General features: G+C 47.3%; 1 protein-coding gene across 2 annotated transcripts in view; it reads left to right on the top strand.

Annotated features, from left to right (window-relative positions):
* Positions 1 to 27135, top strand: part of SLC6A7 (solute carrier family 6 member 7) — a 109141-nt gene that overhangs the window by 74607 nt on the left and 7399 nt on the right. For both annotated transcript variants that reach the window (XM_063928632.1, XM_063928631.1), the window contains 4 exons: positions 18765 to 18877; positions 19793 to 19924; positions 22274 to 22373; positions 23311 to 23411. In XM_063928632.1, the coding sequence (XP_063784702.1) occupies positions 18765 to 18877; positions 19793 to 19924; positions 22274 to 22373; positions 23311 to 23411 (446 nt within the window). The remainder of the gene's footprint in view (positions 1 to 18764; positions 18878 to 19792; positions 19925 to 22273; positions 22374 to 23310; positions 23412 to 27135) is intronic.

The raw sequence follows: 27135 nt of genomic DNA on the forward strand, positions 1-27135 counted from the left end.
CAATACTCACCCGGCTTCTTTCTTCTGGCTTCTGTGAAGGGGTTGACGGTGCGGCACCGGGAACAAGCAGCTAGGCGCACCAAGTGATCGAACCCTCTGGAGCTAATGGTGTCCAGTAGCCGAGAAGCAGAGCCCTTAAACTAAGAAGAAGTAGGTCCTGCTTCTCTCCCCTCAATCCCACGCTGCAGGAAGCCTGTAGCCAGCAGGTCTGCCTGAAAATAAAAAACCTAACATAAAGTGTTTTAGAGAAACTCAGGAGAGCTCCCCTAGTGTGTGACCCATCACTCCTGGGCACAAAGTCTAACTGAGGTCTGGAGGAGGGGCATAGAGGGAGGAGCCAGTTCACACCCAGTTTAAGTCTGTATAGTGTGCCCAAGCTCCTGCGGATCCATCTATACCCCATGGTCCTTTTGGAGTCCCCAGCATCCTCTAGGACGTATGAGAAATTAGTATTTACTATATATATATATATATATATATATATATTTAGAAAGGGGCCCAGACCATACAATATAGTAGCCATGTTGTTTGCAGGCTATATCCTCTCTAATGGATGGCAAGCCTCCATGGTGGCTGGCCACACCCCCTGTGGTAGCTAACCACACCCCTTGAGCATGGGCCCCTACTACAGCATTCCCCCGGTGGGCCCTTCATGCCCTAGTCCGATACTGAAGAGAGAGACACTGTATAAGTGCAGTGCAAAGGCCAGCAATGAGCGCATTACATAAGGTAGGCCACCAGGACATAATGTAGGCCACACAGGACAATTCAGCCACCTCATTCCTTCCCCCCCAGCCAACATCTCATGGGGCTAGGTGAGCTGTGAAATGGGATCAGAGGTCTTTTTGGTCGGTGTTTTGTTCATATGTTGTAAATCCAGTCATCAGGACACAGAGACATGTGAGTTCACTGCTGTGCTGTTTATTCCCTCACCAACTCCAGACACACTGCACACTGGACCACCCACTTTCCAGCATCCCCCTGGTCCCAGGGACCATCACTGAAGATTCAGGCTTACACAGATTAGTAAGGGAGTGTCTACAAATATTAAGCATTCTTATACACTAACATCACATCCTCTTTTCTTTAAAGATAAGCCCTGTACGCTTCAATGCAACAATTAACAACGTCATATTAAGAACATCATCTAACACATTTCAATGAGTCTCTCAGGCCTGCGTATTTTCCTTTTGGGTCTTTCATACCCATGTTGGACCTTTCTAGAATCGTGGTTTGTTCACCATTATCAGAATCATCATACATGTCAGATGAAGGGTATTCTTCAGTCATGTTGTCTTCATTATGGTTAGGTTGAGATCTTAAATCCACCCGATTTCTTCTTACTTCCGTTCCACGCTCTGTACGTATAGTATAAGATCTGGGTGCTACTTGTGCTTGCACAATACCTTTCTGCACCCAAATGCCTTTCTCGTGATCTCTGAGACGGACTTGGGCACCCGATTTTAGATCAGATAAGCTTTTTGCTCGCCTGTCATGGAACAGTTTCTGTTTCGCCTGTTGACGTTCCTTACTCAGTCTGACCAACGCTGAGTTATGTGTATTAAGCAGTTCATCATGTATCGGGAGATTTGCTCTAATCCTCCTTCCCATCAGCATTTGTGCAGGAGAAAGTCCATTCTGAAAAAGTGTACTGCGGTAGACTAAAAGACTTTTGTAGAAATCTTTTTTCATGAGTCTCTTTACAGTTTTTACTGAACTTTGCACCAACCCATTTGAGCGCGGATAGTGGGGACTTGACGTAGTATGGACAAATTCCCACTCATCAGCAAATTGTCTAAATTCAGCACTGGAAAACTGAGGACCATTGTCAGTGAACACTTCCATAGGAACACCATACCTTGCAAAGATTGACTTCATGCAATTGATTACGGCTTTACTAGTAGTTGTATGTAGTGTCTTCACCTCAGGGTAGTTAGAGTAATAATCAGTCACGACAATGTACGTTTTCCCATTACAATCAAACAAATCTGCGCCAACTTTCTGGTACGGTCTCTCTGGCACTGCGTGAGGACTCAGTGGCTCGACTTGTTGTTTCGGTCTATACGTAAGACATAATTCACAGGTAGCTGTAGTCTGTGCTATGTCTTGGTTCATTCTTGGCCAATACATAACTTCACGCGCTCTCCGCTTACATTTTTCTTCTCCTAAGTGGCCTTCATGTATCTTGCACAGCATAGTTTTTCTTAGTCGTGCAGGTATGATAAACCTATTGCCTTTGTAAATAATACCATCGACAACTGTAAGGTCACTGCGGTACATCCAATAATCATGGATAGACAGCGGGCACGCATGTTTTTCTGCTGGCCAACCTTTCAAAATTATATCTTTCAACACTTTCATTGTGTCATCTGTCTCAGTTTCTTTCCTAATCTGTTGTTGTCTTGCAAGAGACACTGGTAGAGAAGCTACGATCAAATTAACATAGGCTTCTATCTCTTCATCCATCAGACTTTTGGAACCTTCACTTTTGTCCACAGCACGATGAAGTGTATCAGCAATGTACATGTATTTGCCGGGACAGTACAGCAAGTGTACATCATATTTCTGTAGTCTGATAAGCATTCGTGGAATTCTCATGGGACAGTCATGTAATGATTTAGTCATGATAGCTATCAATGGCTTGTGGTCAGTTTCCACTGTAAATGTTTGACCATACACAAACTGATGAAATCGCTCACATGCATATGTGATCGCTAGAAGTTCTTTTTCTATCTGAGCATACCTTGTTTCAGCACTTGTCAGTGCTCTTGATTCAAAGATTACTGGTTGCCATGTATCCTCATGTTCTTGTAACAGCACTGAGCCTAGGCCAAATTGTGAAGCATCTGCTGAAATTCTTATTCTTTTTGCAGGATCAAAGAATTTTAGCAATGGTTGCTCTGTAATGATCTGTTTCAAGTTTTGCCAACTTTCTTCTTGTTCATGTGACCACATCCACTCGTTATCTTTGTCCAACAACCATCTAAGAGAGGCTGTTCGTTCAGAGAGTTGAGAAATAAACTTTCCTAAGTAAGTTATCATTCCTAGGAATCTTCTGACGTCTTCTTTATTGTTAGGACGTTCCATGTTCACTATTGCTGATATTTTCCTTGGGTCTGGTTTTACACCTTGATCCGAGACCACGTCGCCCATAAAGGTAAGTGTATTCACGCCAAATTCACATTTGTCCTTGTTTAGCTTTAGATTCACTTTCTTGACAAGTTCCATTACTTGTCTCAATCTAGAATCATGTTCTTCCTTTGTAGATCCCCAGACAATAATGTCATCCATCATTGTTTCAACACCTGGAATATGTTCAAAAATCATGTGTATCTTCTTTGTGATATACTTCTGGAGCAGACAATATTCTATATGGTAGTCGAAGAAATCTGTATCGACCTTCTGGTGTATTAAATGTACAAAGCTTTGAGCTGGCCTCATCTAGCTTCATTTGCCAGAATCCTGAAGATGCGTCCAATTTACTGAACCATTTTGCTCCCGCAAATTGCGACATGATTTCATCTCTGGTTGGTAGTTTGAAATGTTCTCGTTTAATAGCTTTGTTTAAATCTCTGGGGTCTAGACATATTCGGAGTTGTCCATTTTTCTTTTCAACAATTACTAAGGAGCTTACCCATTCAGTAGGCACATCAACTTTCTGTATCACACCCAAGGCTTCCATGCGATTTAACTCTTGTTTCAGTTTTTCTCTCAGCGCAAACGGCACTTTTCTACAGGGGTGTATCACTGAAGAAACTTGCGTGTCTATATTTATTTTATGCTCTCCAGGCAAACAACCTAGACCTTCAAACAAGTCTCTGTATTCTGTAAACATCGATTTGCAGTCATCTTCTACTTGTGATGTCACCATAAAAACTTTCTTTAGCAAGCTTAGTTTCTCACAGGAACTTAATCCTAGAATCGGTTGCACATTTTTATCCACAATCAGTAGGGATGTTTTAAACTGTTGTCCCTTATATTTCAGTGTCACTAAGCATGTACCTTTCACAGGAATTTCCTCTCCAGTGTACCCTGTAACTTTCACTTTGGCTGGGTGAATTTTAGGTTTTACTCTAAAAGTCTTATAGTCTTGAAATTATATTAAATTCACCTGCGCACCAGTATCAAGCTTAAAGGGAATGACAATCTCGTTCACAGTTAAAGGGACAATCCATTCTTTCTTATCTGCACTGCAAAGTTCAATGCAATCCACAAAGAATTCCTCTGTTTAACAGCATGCCCATTGCTTGTTTCCCTTTTCAATTTACAGCATTTGGCAAAATGATTAAGTCTACCACATTTCATGCAGATTTTACCATAAGCAGGGCACATTTTAGGATTGTGGGCATTTCCACATCTACTACACATTTCCTTATTAGACTGTGGCTTAGACTGCTTCATTCTTGAGAATGGAGGTTTGCATGGCTCTGTTTTCTGCACTACATGCACATCAGCTTCCTTGTGTAACTTTTTGGCTTGAAATCTAGTTATTTCTGCAGATCTGCACATAGTCACTGCCTTTTCTAGTGTTAGGTCTTGCTCTCTCAGCAATCTCTCTCTGAGTCCATTATCAGGTATTCCACAGACAATACGATCTCTAATCAGTGAATCCTTTAAATCACCAAACTCACAGGTTTTACTGAGTGATTGCAGCTCTGTAACATACTGATCAAATCCATCTACAGACTTCTGATCACATGTGAAAAACTTATATCTTTCATATGTCACATTTTTCCTTGGCACAAAGTAATCTTCAAACTTTTGCATTATAGAAGATAGCACCATATTCTGCCCCTCATCAAACTGAAAATTATTATAAATGTCCAGCACATCCTCTCCTATCACATGGAGGAAAATGGATGCCTTTGTTTTGTCAGCCTCTGAATCAGCTCCACATGCAGCAAGATATATATAAAACCTTTTCCAGTTTTCAGACAAGTTACCAGACATCAGCATGCCGGTTGGAGGAGCCAGTTTATCCATGGTTACTCACTGTTTGAAGATAGGAGCACACGGCAGGCTTTGCAGACACAGAGTATCACAGCCACAGACTTCTGCAAGATTCTTTCACACTCTGAGAGCACTAGCAGTCCAAGTTAAACTTCTTTTGACACCATGTTTTGTTCATATATTTGTAAATCCAGTCATAAGGACACAGAGACATGTGAGTTCACTGCTGTGCTGTTTATTCCCTCACCAACTCCAGGCACACTGCACACTGGACCACCCACTTCCCAGCATCCCCCTGGTCCGAGGGACCATCACTGAAGATTCAGGCTTACACAGATTAGTAAGGGAGTGTCTACAAATATTTAGCATTCTAATACACTAACATCACAGTCGGTGTATAATGTGTGGCCATTTGGGCTTACAATGTCCTAGTAGTGTGAAATCACATACCTTTAGTCTTGGGGCCTCCTCATTAACTGAGCATTAGCCTTCATTCACTGCTGCTCCCACATGAATAAAGGCAAATATTAGTATCAGAGCCAGGACATTCAGATATGGGGGAAATGTAATAGCCTGCAACTTGCAGGCATCAGCGAGATTCATTTAAAAGGCAATGTCCACCTGGTTATCCTTTAAGGTATTGCTACATACAAACATTGGGAATGTCGCAGACGCCTGTACATTGCAGGATATTACATTTCCCACATAAGAGGAGTTTTATTAAACCTTATCAAACAAGTGGAGGTGTTGCCAGTAACAACCAGATTCTAGCTATCATTAATCTAGCACATGATAGCTGGAACCTGATTGGTTGCTATGGGCAACGCATCCACTTCTCTTTAGATAGCTGGAACCTGATTGGTAGCTATGGGCAAAGCATCCACTTCTCTTTAGATGGCTGGAACCTGATTGGTTGCTATGGGCAATGCATCCACTTCTCTTTAGATAGCTGGAACCTGATTGGTAGCTATGGGCAAAGCATCCACTTCTCTTTAGATAGCTGGAACCTGATTGGTAGCTATGGGCAAAGCATCCACTTCTCCTCAGAAATATTGATATATCTAACCCTCAACATTTCAAGAAAACTGTACCAGGGGTGTGGTTAGTTAGGGTGCCATTAGTTGTGGGTCTATAGGCTTTAATGCAGGGGCTGGGTGAGGCTGCTACATTTAGGTCCACGCCTCCCCCCCCTCCCCCTTCCACCAGCGTGCCTACCTACTTCGGGAACAGAGACAAGTCATCAGGTATGAGGTAAAGAGCCCTCCCCCCCCCCCCATTTGTATGCTTTTTATGAGCTGATTGCCCATCCGTATACTCATACTTCTTAAAATTTATACTTCTTAATATTCCTCACTGAGCGCTGAGCTTACCCAATCTTCAGATGAAACACAGTAACACGATTTCCACAGGCGACGTAATTATACTGTGGATGGCACAAGCCATTCATCCAGACAGAACAGTGTTATTGGATGAATATATCAGGGTTTATCAGATCCTGTAGTCACACCATAACAAAGTGATCAGTGTTATTGCCTTGCTTGTAAAATATATGGATGTATTCTGTCCGCTATCTCCCACTGTGCCAGTAACACGCAGCTCTCCACGCTCTTATCTCTCTCTGTTTATGCTGGTGTAAAACACGCATCTCTAATAACAGTCTGTATAAGATTAGCGCCGCAGGTAATATCCCAGATAAAAATACATGCATACACGTCTACAAATAGCATACGTGTGTGTGTATATATATATATATATATATATATATATCCTTTATCTGTAATGTGCTGACATGCTACGCAGCGCTGTACATTGAGGGGATAGTGGCATACTGACATCACATACAATGACATAAAGTAAAGACGGCCATGCCCATGTAATCTTATAATGTTATTGGTATATGGAACGATTACTGAATAGCTGTGGCTGGTGGTAGGGAAGGAGGAGGCTGTGGATACTGTAAGGGGCAAGCATCAATATTAAAGGGGCCATTGGCTGTCTGGAAAGTTCAGGTCTGCCGCAGAAGGGCAGCCACACAGGGCTGTAGCTAGAGATGTGTGACTGGTACTGCTGCCCAGGGCACAGAGCCATGGGAGTGGCACCATCCCTGCCAGTCCATATCAGTCGGCATGCCAACTGTCGGGACTGTAAGGGGGCGGGATTCTGGCGTCTGTATTGTGACCGGCAGTATCCTGACCGCTGGTCACGTAACTACCCCCCCACCATGGACCCTCATGTTCTGATGCCTGCTCTCAACCAGGACACTTGTTCCTTATTTTTGCAAACGTTGTGGTGGCAGCTGCTGCTTTGAAGGAATTCTGTAACACATGAATTGTGTTCCCACATACCTGTATAGGGAAATAATCTCATTCAGTTTACCAAGCAGAATGACATTAGAAGGGCTGCCACCCATCTGGCATTAGGCCGGTAATCTTAATATTTGTCCAGAGTCAGTGACGTGACGTCAGGCCCGCGAGTTGTTCTGCTGCTGAGAAGATAGAACTGTTGCAGCGGGTGTGTAGAAGAAAGAGCCGGGGGCAGGGTGGCCAGATGCTTTAGCCAATCACTGCACAGGGGAGTGGAGCTTTCAGTTCATGGTGAAATCATAAATCTGCTGTCTTGGGTGTTATAAGACCGTTACCCAATGCACGATTTATCAAGCCTTAACATGCAGCAACACCCCATGGTGTAGCTTGGAGCTATGCACCCAGAGCAAGTACAGTATACTACGGAACCTCCCACCCCCTCTATTTTTGTGGGGGTGATAGTAACTACCCTTAGTGGTACCAGCTTTTCTCACACATTTTTCTACATACTCCCTCCTGCACAGATTCACCTCCTGCCCCCATGCATTAAAAAAACAAGCCCTCTCCTGCAGGGCAATGTGCCCCTCCTGCAGAGGAACATGCCCCTCCTGCAGAGCAATATGCCCCTCCTGCAGGGCAACATACCCCTCCTGCACGGCAACATGCCCCTCCTGCACGGCAACATGCCCTTCCTGCAGAGCAACATGCCCCTCCTGCAGAGCAATATGCCCCTCCTGCACGGCAACATGTCCCTCCTGCACGGCAACATGCCCCTCCTGCAGAGCAACATGCCCGTCCTGCAGGGCAACATGCCCCTCCTGCACAGCAACATGCCCCTCCTGCGCAGCAACATGCCCCTCCTGCGCAGCAACATGCCCCTCCTGCACAGCAACATGACCCTTCTGCACAGCAACATTCCCCTCCTGCACATCAACATGTCCTCTCGTGCACAGCAACATGTCCTCTCCTGCTCAGCAACATGTCCTCTCCTGCGCAGCAACATGCCCCTGCTGCACAGCAACATGACCCTCCTGCACAGCAATATTACCCCACCTGCACAGCAACATGTCTTCTCCTGCACAGCAACATGTCTTCTCCTGCACAGCAACATGACCCTCCTGCACAGCAATATTACCCCACCTGCACAGCAACATGTCTTCTCCTGCACAGCAACATGCCCACTTCTGCACAGCAACATGACCCTCCTGCACAGCAATATTACCCCACCTGCACAGCAACATGCCCCTCCTGCACAGCAACATGACTCTCCTGCACAGCAATTTTACCCCACCTGCACAGCAACATGCCCCTCCTGCACAGCAACATGACCCTCCTGCACAGCAACATGACCCTCCTGCACAGCAATGTTACCCCACCTGCACAGCAACATACCCCTCCTGCACAGCCACATGTCCTCTCCTGCACAGCCACATGTCCTCTCCTGCACAGCAATATTACCCCACCTGCACAGCAACATGACCCTCCTGCACAGCAACATGACCCTCCTGCACAGCAATGTTACCCCACCTGCACAGCAACATACCCCTCCTGCACAGCCACATGTCCTCTCCTGCACAGCCACATGTCCTCTCCTGCACAGCAATATTACCCCACCTGCACAGCAACATGACCCTCCTGCACAGCAATATTACCCCACCTGCACAGCAACATGCCCCTCCTGCACAGCCACATGTCTTCTCCTGCACAGCAACATGCCCCTCCTGCGCAGCAACATGCCCCTCCTGCGCAGCAACATGCCCCTCCTGCGCAGCAACATGCCCCTCCTGCACAGCAACATGACCCTCCTGCACAGCAACATGGCCGTCCTGCACAGCAACATACCCCTCCTGCAGGGCAACATGCCCCTCCTGCAGAGCAACATGCCCCTCCTGCACAGCAACATGCCCCTCCTGCAGAGCAATATGCCCCTCCTGCACGGCAACATGCCCCTCCTGCACGGCAACATGCCCCTCCTGCAGAGCAACATGCCCCTCCTGCAGGGCAACATGCCCCTCCTGCAGAGCAACATGCCCCTCCTGCACAGCAACATGCCCCTCCTGCACAGCAACATGACCCTCCTGCACAGCAACATTCCCCTCCTGCACAGCAACATGTCCTCTCGTGCACAGCAACATGTCCTCTGCTGCTCAGCAACATGTCCTCTGCTGCTCAGCAACATGTCCTCTCCTGCGCAGCAACATGCCCCTGCTGCACAGCAACATGCCCCTCCTGCACAGCAACATAACCCTCTTGCACAGCAATATTACCCCACCTGCACAACAACATGTCTTCTCCTGCACAGCAACATGTCTTCTCCTGCACAGCAACATGACCCTCCTGCACAGCAATATTACCCCACCTGCACAGCAACATGTCTTCTCCTGCACAGCAACATGCCCACTTCTGCACAGCAACATGACCCTCCTGCACAGCAATATTACCCCACCTGCACAGCAGCATGCCCCTCCTGCACAGCAACATGACCCTCCTGCACAGCAATTTTACCCCACCTGCACAGCAACATGGCCCTCCTGCACAGCAACATGACCCTCCTGCACAGCAACATGACCCTCCTGCACAGCAATGTTACCCCACCTGCACAGCAACATGCCCCTCCTGCACAGCCACATGTCCTCTCCTGCACAGCCACATGTCCTCTCCTGCACAGCAATATTACCCCACCTGCACAGCAACATGACCCTCCTGCACAGCAATATTACCCCACCTGCGCAGCAACATGCCCCTCCTGCACAGCAACATGCCCCTCCTGCGCAGCAACATGCCCCTCCTGCGCAGCAAAATGACCCTCCTGCACAGCAACATGACCCTCCTGCACAGCAACGTGACCCTCCTGCACAGCAACATAGCCCTCCTGCACAGCAACATGTCCTCTCGTGCACAGCAACATGTCCTCTCCTGCTCAGCAACATGTCCTCTCCTGCACAGCAACATCCCCCTCCTGCACAGCAACATGCCCCTCCTGCACAGCAACATGACCCACCTGCACAGCAATATTACCCCACCTGCACAGCAACATGTCTTATCCTGCACAGCAACATGTCTTCTCCTGCACAGCAACATGACCCTCCTGCACAGCAATATTACCCCACCTGCACAGCAACATGCCCCTCCTGCACAGCAACATGACCCTCCTGCACAGCAATATTGCCCCACCTGCACAGCAACATGCCCCTCCTGCACAGCCACATGTCCTCTCCTGCACAGCAATATTACCCCACCTGCACAGCAACATGCCTTCTGCACAGCCACATATCCTCTCCTGCACAGCAATATTACCCCACCTGCACAGCAACATGCACCCTCCAGAACCACAACATGCCCCCACCTGCACAACATGCCCCATCCTGCAAACCAGATTAGACCCAATATTGCAGTTTTTACTTTCCTGATTGTCCTGGAGATATGTCCGCTACACAGAACCTGGCTGGAACACCAGCAGCGGTCATAGGACATAAACATGTCAGCAGTTATCTGATCAGGAACTCCTAAGGCTAGTTCCCTTCCCGTGGCAGCCTACAAACAACTGGGGAGGACAAACTTGTGTACTCCAGAGGCCACCCAAAACTAGCCCTGGTGCCCGAAGCATGAGCTCCACCTGCTCTGCCCATGTTACACCCATGCCCATATGTAATATAAAGGTCAGCAGCAGATATTGGAGATAGCTGGGGCAGACCCATGGCATAGGATATAATGCAATGCATCCAGAAAGTTTTGCAAAAAATCACAGTGCGTATGTGCATTTGTATTGCCTGGTCATAAGCCTAGATGTCTTATCATTGCCAGGTCAGACAGCTCTATACATCAGAAGAGCTATCCCACTGCATACCTCCCAACATGACCCTCTCCAGGAGGGACACAATGCTCTGCTTCTGGACTTTTCCCTTAATTTATGATTGCCAGCAACTGTGTTGAACAGATTAATGGATAAGAAAGGTATTTCAGCACAGGTGATGGCAATCATACATAAAGAGGGAAGTCCAGGAGCTGAGCATTCTGTCCCTCCTGGAGAGGGTCATGTTGGGAGGTATGCCAGTGGGTAAGTGTACCGGCAATAAAGCAAGCCGGTATGCAGGTGATTCTTCATACATCCCAACCCCAGAGTCTAGAAGAAACTACCTGCCTTTCAGAGCTACAGCAGCAGTCATCATCATTAGAGATCTGAGACACCATACAGCTTTAAGGTTACCTCTACGCTAGGTTATGCTTGGTTACTTGAGACTGCAGGCTCTCACTTGACATGTGATCCCTGCTGATATAGACAACTGTTGGATACATTTACTAAGGTGGATTCAGTCTGCAAGTTCCTAGGTTGCACCTTTGGCAGGCACAAACACCCCAATATCTCATTGCATTATACCATAGCTTCACTTGGCAAGAGCTCCTCTGACTAATTAACCAAGTGACAAATTAAACCGAGCTCGCAGTGCAGCCAAGAATGTGCTAATTTGTGCAGATTACTGTTGTTAACGATGATTTTACAGTTGAACTAAAATAGATAACGTCCATTATACAGAATGTAGGAGGGACAGTAAAATGTAAGGGCCACTTTCCCCAAAATACAGTATATGTGGATCTATGATGAAAATGTGACATTCACAGTCACACACTTCTATGTCACAGTTCTCAAAATCACGTTAGAATATAAAGGAGATTTCCATTTATTTTTTAATATATTCCCCAATAGATAATGCAGTAGTCTTCAAATCTTTGTATTTATGTACCTGCAGATTTAGGATTGAGAAGTGTCACATATACCAGCAATCCCATGAAAACAGAAGTTTTCTAACATAAATCAGTGTGACAGGGTATGACAAGAGTGTTGATATGTACCATTTTCCTTTGGTTTGTCTTTTCAAGCTGCTATTGATTATTGATAATTCCGAAGTGTTATATGACTACCATGACAACCACAGTTACATTGCACATGGCTCACCCAGTTCTCCCCTGTAGTTGCCCATTAATAGACCACACTGGCATCAAGGATAGCCGGTTTAAGCAGCCTGATTTATCTTTACTTTCTCATACGTCCTAGAGGATGCTGGGGTCCACTTCAGTACCATGGGGTATAGACGGTTCCGCAGGAGCCATGGGCACTTTAAGACTTTTCAAGGGTGTGAACTGGATCCTCCCTCCATGCCCCTCCTCCAGACCTCAGTTTTAGAAATGTGCCCAGGCAGACTGGATGCACTCCAGAGGAGCTCTACTGAGTTTCTCTGAAAAGACTTATGTTAGGTTTTTTTATTTTCAGGGAGAACTGCTGGCAACAGTCTCCCTGCTTCATGGGACTGAGGGGGAAAAGTAGGAACCAACTTCCTAAAGAGTTTCATGGCTCTGCTTCTGGCTGACATGACACCATTAGCTCCTGAAGGGGACTGAACGCTAGCCGTGCCTAGATGCTCACTCCCACAGAACGCCGTCACCCCCCTCACAGAGCCAGAAGTCAGAAGACAGGTGAGTGTTAGAAGACAGATTTTCAATCAAGAAAGTGATGGCTAAAGGTACCGCACGGCTGGCAGGAGCGCAGCACGCCATGTTGCCCACACATACATCGGCACTGCAGGGTGCAGGGCGAGGGGGGGCGCCCTGGGCAGCATGAAACCTATGGAAACTGGCATAAATAAGGGGCATAAGTTGCTGGGGCACAGTCCTACCCCCGCCAGTATAAAAAATTACCTCATAAAAGCTGAGGAGAAACACACCATTGAAGAGTGGAGCTTCCTCCTCAGTCAGCCAGCACACTGTCCAGCGCCATTTTCTCTCTCTACTCAGGCTGCAGAGACAATGCTGGTCCTCCTCCACTACTGAACAAGTATCAGGGTGCAAAACAGGGGGGGCCACAGGGAATTTGGTGCTAAATAATTGTGTGATTAACATTATAAAAGCGCTGCATGTCAGTGGGCATTTTGTGTTCACAGACATTGTGTTACTGGCGCTGGGTTGTGAACTGGCAAATCCTATCTGTGTCCCTCTGACAGAATTTACTGTGGGTCTGTCCCCTATAAGTCCCGGAGTGTCTGTGGTGTGGTTGTGCACGTGTTTGACATGTCTGGGGCAGGGAATTCTTCCTCTGTGGGAGACATGTTAGAGACACAGAGGTGTAATATGACACCAAGAGCCTGACTGGGTGAAAGGTTACATGATAGTGTGAATCATATTAGTAAGAGGTTGGACTGAATCTCATACAGAAAACTGAATATAATCTGTTGAAGATGTGATTCTTAATAGTTCTGCCTTTCATCCACAGGGACCCCACTGGGTCACATACAAACAAGTAGTACAAACTGATACCGACACGGACTCTGATTCCTGTGTTGACACTAGTGATTCCAGGGGAATAGGTCCTAAGTTAGCAAAAAGCATTAAAAACATGTTTTAGCTATAAAGGAGGTGTTAGAAGTTATGAAGCCCCCTCTTTAACCACAAGGAGAGGGTTTACTTTAGTAAAGAAGTAATGTAATTTTCCCTCCACCTCAGGAGTTGAACAGTCTCTTGGAGGGAGTCTGATTTAACCTGAAAAGAAATTTCAGATTCCCAAAAGGAATTCAGGCAGCTTACCTTTTTCCAAAAGGTGGGAGTCACCCCGCATTTTAGACAGGGCCCTGTCATAAAAGAGAAAAGGTGTTTCTCCCTGCGCCTGGAATGGCTTCACTTATGGAGCCGACAGACCGCAAGTGAGTGAGGTGATCTATCGATGTGGCCAATGGGACACTACTCAGGTCTACCATTGTCTGTGCGTGGGTGAGTAGGGCTATTGAAAAGTGGTCAGAAAACTTGTCATTAGACATTGACACAATAGATGGAGACGAGATACTCCTAACGTTAGGTCATATCAAAGACGCTGCTGCGTACGTACTAGAAACCATGAAATATATTGGTTTCTTGGGATCAAGAACCGCTACCATGGCAGTATCGGCTCGGAGGGCGTTGTGGATTCGGCAATTCAAAAATTATGTCAGGATCAGGTCATTGTCCTGGTACCCTTGGCACAGTAAGGAGAAGGTTTTTTATTCAAGCCTCTTCGTAGTTCCGAAGCCGGACGGCTCGGTCAGACCGATTTTAAACCTGAAAAATCTGAATCTCTACCTGAAAAGGTTCAAGTTCAAGATGGAATCCCTGAGGGTAGTGATTTCCAGTTTGGAAGAGGGGGACTTCATGGTGTCAGTAGACATAAAAGATGCTTACTTGCATGTTCCCATTTATCCTCCTCACCAAGCTTATCTGAGATTCGCAGTACAGGATTGCCATTACCAGTTTCAGACGTTGCCATTCGGACTCTCCACGGCACCGAGGGTATTCACCAAGGGGATAGCGGAGATGATGGTCCTACTTCGTTAAAAAGGAGTCAATATAATTCCTTATCTGGACGATCTCCTGATAAAACCGAGATCCAGGGAACAGTTGGTGCAGAACATCTCACTCTCCCTGTCAATACTCCAACAACACGGTTGGATCATGAATTTTCCAAAGTCGCAGTTGGAACCGGCGACAAGATTGTCCTTTTTAGGGATGATTCTGGACACAGAAGTACGGTGAGTATTTCTTCCAGTGGAAAAGGCTCTGGAAATCCAGAAAATGGTCAAACAAATATTGAAACCAACAAGCGTGTCGATCCATCAATGCATTCAGTTGTTGGGGGAAATGGTAGCGGCCTACGAGGCCATACAGTTTGGCCGATTTCATGCCAGAGTATTCCAGTGGGATCTGTTGGAGAAGTGGTCCGGATCCCACCTACACATGCACCGGAAAATAATCCTGTCCCCTAAAGGCAGGATTTCGCTCCTGTGGTGGCTACACAGTTCACACCTACTAGAGGAACGCAGGTTTGGGTTTCACGACTGGGTCCTAATAACCACGGATGCTGGGGAGCTGTCACACAGGGGTAAAGCTTTCAAGGAAAATGGTCAAGTCAGGAAGCCTGCCTTCACATAAATGTTCTGGAATTGAGAGCCATTTACAACGGCCTTCTACAAGCGGTACATCTTCTTCAAGATCCCGTGCAGATCCAGTCGGACAATGTAACAGCAGTCGCGTACATAAAGAGGCAAGGCGGAACGAAAAGCAGAGCGGCAATGGCAGAGGTGACAAGGATTCTCCTCTGGGCAGAAAGACATGTTAGAGCTCTGTCAGAAATTTTCATTCCGGGAGTGGACAACTGGGAAGCAGACTTCCTCAGCAGACGCGATCTCCATCCAGGAGAGTGGGGCCTCCACCAAGAAGTCTTCGCAGAGGTGACAAGTCTTTGGCGAGTTCCTCAAGTAGACATGATAGCATCTCGTCTAAACAAGAAGCTTCAGAGATATTGTTCCAGGGCGAGAGACCCTCAAGCAATAGCAGTGGATGCACTGGTGACCCAGTGGGTGTTTCGGTCAGTATATGTTTTCCCTCCACTTCCACTGATTCCAAAAGATCTCAAAATAATAAGAAGAACAAGAATTTGAGCAATCTTCACTGCCCCAGACTGGCCAAGGAGGGCTTGGTATCCAGATCTTCAGGAGTTGCTCATAGAAGATCCTCTGCCTCTTCCTCCTCGAGAGGACCTACTACAGCAGGGGCCGTGTGTGTATCAAGACTTTCCGTGGCTACGTTTGACGGCATGGCTGTTGAGCGTCGGATCCTAGCCCGAAAGGGTATTCCCAAGGAAGTCATCCCCACTCTTATTCAGGCCAGGAAAGGAGTAACGTCTAAACATTACCACCGTATTTGGAGAAAATATGTGTCTTGGTGTGAATCCAAGAAGGCTCCTACGGAAGAGTTTGAGTTGGGACATTTTCTCCATTTTCTGCAGGCTGGTGTGGATGCGAGCCTTAGATTGGGGTCAATCAAGGTCCAGATTTGGCCTTATCAGTTTTCTTTCAAAAACAATTGGCCTCTTTTCCAGAAGTTCAGACGTTCGTGAAAGGGGTTCTGCACATCCAGCCTCCATTTGTGCCTTCAGTGACATTATGGGACCTTAATGTGGTGTTGCAGTTCCTTCAATCAGATTGGTTTGAACCTCTGCAGGAGATAGAATTGAAGTTTCTCACTTGGAAAGTGGTGATGCTTTTGGCCTTGGCATCCGCAAGGCGGGTGTCTGAGTTGGGGGCCTTGTCTCACAAGAGCCCTTACCTGATCTTCCATGAAGATAGGGCAGAGTTAAGAACTCGTCAACAATTTCTTCCAAAGGTGGTTTCGTCCTTCCACATAAACCAACCTATTGTGGTGCCAGTAGCTACTGACACTTTCACTGAGTCACAGTCTCTAGATGTGGTTAGAGCTTTGAAGATTTATGTCGCAAGAACAGCTCGATTACGGAAAACAGAGGCTCTGTTTGTCCTGTATGCTCCCAACAAGATTGGGTGTCCTGCTTCTAAGCAGACTATTGCGCGCTGGATCAGAGGCACAATTCAGCACGCTCATTCTACGGCAGACTTGCCGGTACCGAAGTTGGTGAAGGCCCATTCTACTAGGAAAGTGGGCTCATCCTGGGCGGCTGCCCGGCGCGTCTCGGCTTTACAACTTTGCCGAGCAGCTACTTGGTCAGGGTCAAACACATTTGCTAAATTTTATAAGTTTGACACCTTGGCCGATGAGGACCTCAAATTCGGTCAATCGGTACTGCAGGGTCATCCGCACTCTCCCGCCTGTACTGGAGCTTTGGTATAACCCCATGGTACTGAAGTGGACCCCAGCATCCTCTAGGACATATGAGAAAATAGGCTTTTAATACCTACCGGTAAATCCTTTTCTCCTAGTCCGTAGAGGATGCTGGGCACCCGACCCAGTGCGTACTTTACCTGCAGTTTGTTCTTTATCTTTATAGTTACACAAGTTGTGTTTCATTTGCTTTCAGCATGTTGCTGTAAATGGTTCATGCCTGTTGGCGTGTGTCATGTTGAATGCCATGTTGTGCGGCATGGTTGAGGTGTGAGCTGGTATGAATCTCACCATTAGTATAAAAGTAAATCCTTTCCTCGAAATGTCCGTCTCCCTGGGCACAGTTCCTATAGCTGAGGTCTGGAGGAGGGGCATGGAGGGAGGAGCCAGTTCACACCCTTGAAAAGTCTTAGAGCGCCCATGGCTCCTGCGGAACCGTCTATACCCCATGGTACTGAAGTGGACCCCAGAATCCTCTACGGACTAGGAGAAAAGGATTTACTGGTAGGTATTAAAATCCTATTTTCTATTGATCCAGGGGAGAAGAAGAGACCCGTGTGCAGACTAGGGATGGCCATCGACCATCAATGATTTTAAAACATCGATGGTCTATGCCCAATGGGGAATACTTTTACTACAGATAGTTTCCCGCCATCAATGACATAAAACTACCCAATAGTTTTTGTGTTTTTTTACACGTTGTCCTGAAAATTAGCATAGCTCCGTCCCCTGATCCATGAAGCCCCACCCCCATGTTCTGATTGGCCTGCAGCCCAGAAAATAAAAAAGCAGGGATGACCACCGAGGGATGAAACCATCGATGGTTCCCATGCAAATAGTTTTAAACCATCGAAGTTAACCATCATGAACATCCCTAGTGCAGACTCCTCTCTGTGGGCCCCCACCTCTCCGTGGCACCGTAGACTCTGTGCATGTGCTGGTCTCCAGAAACATAGCGCCCGCCATGTTCCCGGAGACTAATCTCTAGTGCGCATGCGCGGGTCTCTGAAAACATGGTGCCCGCCATGTTACCACAGACAAATCTGTACTGCATATGTGCAAATCACTAGGAAAATGGCCGCCAAACCATTTTCCAATAATTCCTCCAGAATCAGCAGCACCGACGTGGGACTACAGAGAGGTAAGTGACTAAATATGGGTGCAGGGTGTGCGGTGTGGGCCCCCCTGGAGCAAGGGGCCTGTATGCAGTGGCGGATCTTGCCACGGGCAAGCAGGACTTTTGCCCGGGGCGCCGCCTTCCGGAGGGCGCTGGCGCCATCCGGAGGGCGCCGCACCGTGGCAAGATCTGCCACTGCTGCCCGCTGTGTCCCTGTCCGCTTCCGCTGCCGTCCCCGTCCGCCTCCTGAAGGGAACTAGACGCTATGCGTCTAGTTTCCCTTCCTGGAGAGTAACTTTGCTGAGTGGTGCGCGATGACGTCATCGCGCACCGCACAGCAAAGGTCCTCTCTACGAAGGGAACTAGACTCATAGCGTCTAGTTTCCCTTCGTGGAGAGGACCTTTTGCTGTGCGGTGCGCGATGACGTCATCGCGCACCGCTCAGCATTCAAGCAGCGCTTTTAATGTACAGGGGGCGTAATTGACCACGCCCCCTGTATTAGGCCACACCCCATTTCCTGCCCGGGGCGCAGAGCGCCCTTGAACCGGCCCTGCCTGTATGCACAGCACACACTGCACCTATTATAGAAACGTCTATGTATTGATCTGAAATAACTCAAATACAATACATTATTTTGCTTCCGTAGATCATTGCTTCATATTATATTCTCCATTGACATTTCAATTCTTACTGGAACTTTGTTAAAAATGAAATGTAATATGTACTTTGCTGCACACAGGTCCAGGACTGGCATTTGTTGTGTACCCCCAGGCCATGACTATGCTTCCTCTGTCTCCGTTCTGGTCCTTCCTCTTCTTCTTTATGCTTCTGACTCTCGGATTGGACAGCCAAGTAAGTTGTGCATTTTGGACACTGCTTTATGGTCACCTCTTGTAGGAGAATATGTACATCGTAATCCATAAATAATGTTTCTGTACACCATAGACGTCGATACTTTGTGCTTGATCCCTATTTGTATGCAATGCGATGTTCACGCAACCGATTATTAATAGGCTGCACATACACTGTGACCGCACCGCATACGTGCCTAGGTACCTTTGTGATGCCGCTCACAGTGGGGATGTAATCGCGTAGTGATTGACAGGAAGGGACCATTTGGGGAAGATAACGGGGAGTGGTGGCAAAAATCCAGGTGTGTCACGCCCATTTCCGGGGCGTGTATCTGCCTTCAGCTATGATCATCTACGCAGAGGAACACGGCGCCAGCTTCGCTGCTGCCACGGCCAGTCTGCCTGATCAGAGACTCACTCGGGGAGTCGATGTTCTTTCTTTCTGCGGTGGCGCTGCATATGTACACAGTTGCTGAGGTCCTTGTGATGGCTCTGGAGGGTGTCTCTAATCTGGGCGGCTATTTCACTCGTCCTTAGCCTGAAAAATCGCAGCTGCGTAGGTTTTTTCATACAAATCGGAATCAGGCCCATTAACAAAGCACATTTCTCATGATGTCCAGCCAAGCAGTGACAAATCTTTATAGGATCTAAGGGGGGAGATTTATCAAACCTTCTACGGAGGAGATGTTGCCCATAGCAACCAATCATAATCTAGTTATCATTATATAGAGTGTACTAGATAAATGATAGTCAAACGCTAATCAGTTGCTATGGCAACACCTCCATTTCTCCTCTTTAGAAAGCTTGACACATCTCCCCACTAATTCTTTGCTGCACGTTTCTCTAGTCAATTAGGAGCACCTTCTATCCCTGTTCTATGCACGTTTGTCAGTGATATTACTTCTCTCATCTGCAGTTTGCATTTATGGAGACAATAGTGACCGCCATTACAGACGAGTTCCCTTACTACCTCAGACCAAAGAAAGCGTACTTCTCTGCTATTATCTGCGTGGCTTTGTTCCTTCTGGGACTCATACTCACCACTGAAGTAAGTGACACCGAGAGACTTGGATTTCTTATCAGGGCTGGGTTATTCTACTGTAACATGGGTATAGTAAATAAGGACTCGTAGGCAGGTTTTCCAGTTACAACCATAGTGTCTTTACTGGCATCAGACACTGTAGCACAGCATACACAGGCTTGGGCCTGGTCACACAGGTATATAGAGAAAATAAACAGACAAGCATAAAAGGTCCTAGCACTTCCGTGCTGAAAAGTCACTCTGCTGCAGTGGCTTGCAGCTATACGTGCCATGCTCTCCCGGCATGGCCAACGTCCACAGTCCCTGGCGCTACAAATTGAGCCCTGCTCACTGGCCTCTAACAGGCACCAGTGCAATGCATTGTGGGTAAATGGGAATTTTAAACCCCACTGCTTCGCCTGACTTCCTGCTGTCTCTGGTTGAGCTGGAAAATCTGGACCTCTATTTCTCCAGCTACAGCTGTGCAATTTAGAAAGCTGTCATTATAAACTTCCACTACAGGTGCAGAATGTGCAGGCCTAGTTTTCTTTTCCCTTGGAGGGAGCTGGTTCCACCAGAATGTGGACAATTGTGGTGAGACACAAGCCCTCTCACCACACTACATTATTGTTCTTATACAGTTTGTCTTACATCTACTCTTTCCTCCTCCTCGTCTCCACTTGTTTCTCACCCTGGGGCTGATGCAGAAATGAACGCAAGTCTGTTAGTGGAGTGAAGCTTGCGCAATGTTGCTCTGCGCATGCCCTGTAACCATGTGTACACAACTACGAGTGGTGCAGTTGGACGAATTTCAGTTGCATCTTCACTTGCTTCTGAGGAGGTGTATCTGGGCTGTATCGGGGGCGTTCTCATGTCGGCAATGCGAGGGCATGGCGATGCACCTGCAGGTTGAGCTGAGTTTGGTGGAAGTGTAAATATGCATGCTTCCAGGCGGAGCCTATCTTTTGCACTTTGTATAGGCTGGTGCAAGATTGCTCTGATGATAATGACGGCGATGAAACGCAGTGCGTGGTTAGAGGGGGGAAGCTAAGCCACAAAGATGCATCTATATGTACATATGGGTGAATATACAAAATTTTGTTTATGTTACCAAGGCAGGCGCATCTGTTGTGCTCAACTCTGCATCAGCCCACCTGCCTATATCTGTTTATCTTTTCTACTGTACTCTTATCACACGAGGGAGTCTGTGTATTAGTGAGAAAAGACCTAAATCCAACATGTGTTTTCACTAGAGATAGGTCTTCTCCATATATAAGTAGCCCACAGCTGGCAATAACAGCAATGGCATACATTGTATACTATACAGTAGGGACAGCCTGCTCTCCTACTGCTATAGCCATCTAAGTATGGCGATGACTGAGGACCCTTACTGGAAAAAAAATGTTTTATCGTAAATAAAATAAAGCATTTTTCCTTTGAAACATATATCACAATAGTTGGGTTTTTTAAACACTTTTTTAAATCATAATTTGTTTTCTTTTCTTTTTTTTTTGAGAATTAGACATTTTCTTAAAGAAGAAATCATTTACAACGCATGGTTTAACCTTGTAAATGATACCCCCTTTAAATAAACGTCCGAGTACGGCTGGCATCCCGCACGGCCACTGAACTCGGACTTCATTACATCCCGCCCTTTGTTTTCAGTGTTGGCGCATACAGCAGGTTTGCAGAGCAAAGTGATGGAATCTGTGTAGGAGCTTCATCTGGCCAGTGAGTTGAGTTGGGCGGAGTGAAGGTGCAATGCCAAATCAAGTGCAGGGCATCCGAAGCCACCTACCAGTCTGCAAGACCTCCCCCTCACAGTGCAATAACTGCTCATTTTTCCACTCTACATTGCCCCGCCCGCCCCACCAGGTACTCCGTGCCACCTCCATTAAAAGCCTCTTCCCCTACTCTCTCGGCCACATCTAACAATCCCCCTTCCCCTGATTTTCCTCCCCTGGCACCTTCACATCCCATACTAAGCACTAGGCTACTGTTTGTTCATCTGACTATCTGGCTCTGCTGGAAGGAGCAGAAAGCCGCCATCCAGGGACCTCAGGCTTTTAGGTGCAGAAATGCTAAGAAATAAAAGAACACTTAAATAGATGAGTAAATCAGGAAAAAAATAATTTAAATATAATAATATTAATATAGTTGAATAATAAAGCTTTTTCCTTCTTTATGGCATCTGCTATCGCCATCCTGAGATAGCTTCTTTGGGTCTGATGCAAAAAGAGTTGAATAAATTGGAAATACCTTCTCCAGTGAAGACATCTTACAGGTCCCTCCGTCACCGTGGACAGTTCAAGTCCATAGAAATCCTTTTACTTTGAACTCTCAAGCAGTCCTGAATGCTTCGTTTGTATGTTCCAGGGTGGAATGTATTGGCTGGTCCTGCTGGATGACTACAGTGCGGGATTTGGTCTCCTGGTGATGGTCATCACATTCTGCCTTGTAGTTTCAAGAGTATACGGTAAGAGAATCAATGCATAATTACTTTATATCAGCTCAGGTGGGTGACGATCTCTGCCATTAATTGACATAAGCCCCATCTCTTCCCTTAACACTATTTTCCTTTATCACAAACTGACTGAAGAAGAGTATTGCCTTAACACTGCACTTTGCGTTTAATGTTTTTCTTCATCTCTTCGTGTATTTTACACACAATAAGATTATCGGTGTGGTTGAGGATATCCTGGTGAGTTTCTTGTGTATGATAAACAAAGGACCTGAGATACAGAAGAATTGTCAGCTGCAACAACTCCAGTGTCGCTGTGCCCACGGGAGGTGCATTTCAGCAGGGATGATTGTGACAGGGTTTTTCTTTTTAAAACGCAAATAGCAGAAGCATTCTAAGACTGGAGGGCACCCATGCAATGGCGAATCTATAATGGTGCAGGGTGTGCAGTGCACACCCTGCACCCATTTCTTCTATACTTACCTTTACAAAGTCCATCGTTGACAGCCGCAGCACTGCAAAATCACCGGTAATGTGGTGCGGCAGCCATTTTCACAGAATTTTGTGCATGCACTGTAGGGAAATCACCAGAAAAATGGCCGCCGCACCATTTCCTCGGAGACCCGTGCTTGCCTGTACAGCACCAGAATCTACTAGTGCTCAGAGCAGTGCGTCTGGCTAGAGAGGAAGGGAGGGGCCCCAGATGAAGACTGTACATAGGCTCCCTCTTCTCTTGATATACGCCGCTGGGCCCATGTGCAGTCTCCACGTGGCCTGCCCTCTAGTGTCGGCGCATTCCCCAAGTAGACACTCGCACTGTGCCAGTAAGTCTACTGTAGATGCAGATAACTCCGGGAAAATGGAGCCTATGACATATTCCCAGTGATTTCTCCGATGCACATGTGCACATCTACGGGAGACATTTCTTTATTCATTTATTTTCTCTGTTTAGGAATCAAGAATTTCTGCCGAGATATACAGATGATGCTGGGATTCAAGCCAGGAATTTATTTTAAGGCGTGCTGGGCGTTTTTATCCCCAGTCACATTAATAGTGAGTAGATTGAACATGCCTTACATTATCACAACTATTGTGTACAGCATGCTGTTAAAAGTCCACTATAGGGTCTATACATGAAGCAGTGAAAAGAGTGGAGAAGCAGACCAGTGGTGAAGATGTCCATGGCAACCAATCAGCATCTCCCTTACATTTTATAGAATGTATTTGACAAAGACTTCATCAAAGCTGATTGGTTGCATCATTCTGTCTCCAGGATCATTGCAGCCACTAAACAGAACCCCCCCCCCACCACCACCACCACCTTCCGCCCCCTCCAAAGTCTCCCACATGTCAGAAGTGTCAGTAAAGCATACCTCCCAACTTTGAAGGGGGAGGAAGAGGAACCCCCGCGCGTGCCCTGAAAAGTGGGCATGGCTTGTCGTGGAAGGGGCGTGGTATCTGCTGAGTGGGCGTAGTCGAGCGCCCCGGACCTCGTTTTCGGCATTTTGGGGGCGTGCCCAGCGCTCCCCGAGCAGCTGGGCAGCCCCCTGCTCCCCTCCCAGCATTGAATAGATGCCGTGCGCGCGCTCACGGCATCTATTCAGTGATCACCGGCTGCTTTGCAGAGCAAAGCAGCGGATGATCAAAGCCTCCCCCAACTGCCCCCCCTGCGCCCACAGGAGGGACAGTGGGACAGTGTCCGAATAGCGGGACTGTCCCGCTGAAATCGGGACAGTTGTTAGGTATGGTAAAGTGATAATTTCATATCATTCTCCTGTCTTGCTGTCATGGGCACAGTATGAGGCAGTGTCTGCTGAATGGGCGAAGGTTGTTTACAGGCTGATGACAAGAGTCCTGCAGTAAAGTGACGGAGGGCGGATTATCACCTCAGAGAAACTCCTGACTGGACTGTATATGATTGAGTAGAAATGTTGAGAGATGCCCCAGTGACTGTCAGTGACAGCTTGCAGTATCCCTAGGGCTGTATATAAACCCCTCCTTCACGCAAACACATTGCAGTCTCTCTACAAATACATTCTGCTGTGGACAATTGATTAATTGCATCATTTACACATTATAATTTGCAGCAAAACAGAAACTCTTTAAATATAGCATCTTAAATAATGTGTTGGGCAGCTGCTTTATGCTTTGATCTCCTGTGACGTGGTCAGTGAGGTAATTTCAGGTGACTCTGCTAGAACTGTCCTCATTTTAGCTTTGCTTTGTGTATACCAGTGTAATTTGTGTGTGGGGAATGCACACATACAGTAATGGCTGCAGTTTCAAGAAAACACAACTGAAGCAGTCACTGTGCTGATTTATAAACTGGGTTAAATTGGCTTAGAAATTGGCATACTTACCTGTGTGAAAGGGTCAGTCCCGACTTCCCATGTCGCCTGACCCGGTAATTCAACCTGGGAATAAAGAAGGGTTATTCCCAGGTTATTACTGGGTCAGGTGCAGTGTGAACGCGTTTCCCGGGCCGATGCGACCCGGTACCCATTCACAGCACAGGGAGAGGCGGCGCAGAGATGATCTCATCTCCTAGCACCGCCTACACCCCCAATGACAGCGCTGTCCCCGCCCCTGATGGTCGGGAAGTCAGATTTCAGGGTCCAATGCCAGGTCGCCCCCGGGAAGGATCCGTTTTAAATTCCTGGGTACGACCCGGCATTAGAGGTATACCAAAGCCACAGCCACGTCTGCATCCAAATCAGGATCTCTGCTAATATCAGAGTGTCCCAAACTCCGCTATTGCAGTCCAGGTTTTAAGGATATCCATGCTTGATTCCAGATGGCAGGGCCGAAACTAGGGGGGGGTTAGGGGGGCAGGCGACCTGGGCGCCGGATTGGAGGGGGCGCCGAGACCCCCTAACACCCTCTCCCTATTCTTTGTACTTTGAAACCCCCTTCTCCCTCCTCCCGAGTGCCCAGCTCGGGGGGGCGGGGTTTCGCGGAATGACGCGATTGCGTCGTGACATCACGACGCAAACGCGTCATTCCACGAAACCCCGCCCCCCCGAGCTGGGCACTCGGGAGGAGGGAGAAGGGGGAGCCGCGCAGACGAGGAGGGAGAGGCGGCTGAAGAACGGCGAGAACCGCTTCAAATGTAAGTCAGCCCCTCTCCCTCCCTCTCTCTCTCTCTCTCTCTCTCTCCCTCCCTCTCCCCACCACCTGCCGGAATGTGTAAAATGGGGACCTGTCTGCCGCAATGTGTAAGATGGGGACACTTTTTCCTGTCGCAATGTGTAAAATGGGGACACTTTTTCCTGCCGCAATTTGTAAAATGGGGACACTTTTTCCTGCCGCAATGTGTAAAATGGGGACACTTTTTCCTGCCGCAATGTGTAAAATGGGGACACTTTTTCCTGCCGCAATGTGTAAAATGGGGACACTTGCCTGTCGTACTGTGTAAAATGGGGACACGTGCCTGCCGCAATGTGTAAAATGGGGACACTTTTTCCTGCCGCAATGTGTAAAATGGGGACACCTGTCTGCCGCAATGTGTAAAATGGGGTCACTTGTCTGCCGCAATTTGTAAAATGGGGACACTTGCCTGTCGTACTGTGTAAAATGGGGACACTTTTTCCTGGATATGAAATTTATGTTAGAAAAGGCAATTTTTCAGGTAAAAAAGTTCTGAAAGAGATATATATATATATATATATATATATATATATATATATAATATTTTTATTCATTTATTTATTTATTTTAAAATGTTTATTTTTTTATTTTTTTATTTATTTATTGTAAAAAAAATAATCTTTTTTTTTTTTTTTTTTTTTTGGGGGGGGGGGGGGGGGGTGTCAAATGACTACCATGCCCCGGGTGACAAAAATCCTAGTGTCGGCCCTGCAGATGGTTAAATCAAATTGACTGAGGGACTAATTAAGTCAGATATGATCAAGCAGGGATAACCTTAAAACCTGGACTGTAATGGCAGAGTTTGTGAAAGAAAGTCTGCCAAACTGTCAGCTCGATATGTAATGTTAGAGCAGTGTTTCCAAACTCCTGTCCTCAGGGACCCCAAACAGTGCATGTTTTACAGATCTCCTCGGTATCACAAGTGAGACAATTAGCTCCACCTGTGGATTTATTAAAATGTGTCAGGCAGTAATTAACACACCTGTGCACCATCTAGGAGACCTGTAAAACATGCACTGTTTGGGGTTCCCTAGGACTGGAGATGGGAAACACTGTTAGAGAGAAACTCCCCTCCTGAGATAGTAACCCGCTTCTGCAATGAGATTAAGGGGTAACCGTATATTCAATAACTGTCGGAAGCTGCCGTCTTGTCGGGAAACCCGACTTGTCAGAATGCACGCTGATCGGCGGCTTCAGCCACCGATTAGCGTGCATTGTCGGAAACGGGGCCAAACCCGACAGGTTTTAGCCCCGTTTCCGACAATTTCAATCCGACTTTAAAAAAAGTCGGATTGAAATGAGGGAGTTGAGAGCAGGAGACGGGGGGAGCAGCGGGGAGAGCAGGAACCCAGCGGCAGCGTCCACCCGGCTCCAGCAAGCGAGGTCCTACTTGCTGGAGCCAGGTGGACGCCACCGTGAGCCTCCACTGCTGCAGCCGCTGCTCCCCGTCTCCTCCTCTCCTCCCCGCGTCAGATCCATCTCCTCTGCTGCTCTCACCGCCGCAAACATCTCCTCACCCCCGGCCCTGCCGACAGCTCCCCCCACCGCTGCAGACATCTCCTCACCCCCGATGCCGCTGAGAGATCCCCCTTCACCCCCGGCGCTGCTGACGGCTCCCTCTGCCGCTGCT

Source organism: Pseudophryne corroboree, chromosome 6 (assembly GCF_028390025.1).
Source record: "Pseudophryne corroboree isolate aPseCor3 chromosome 6, aPseCor3.hap2, whole genome shotgun sequence".
NCBI classification, from domain to species: domain Eukaryota; kingdom Metazoa; phylum Chordata; class Amphibia; order Anura; family Myobatrachidae; genus Pseudophryne; species Pseudophryne corroboree.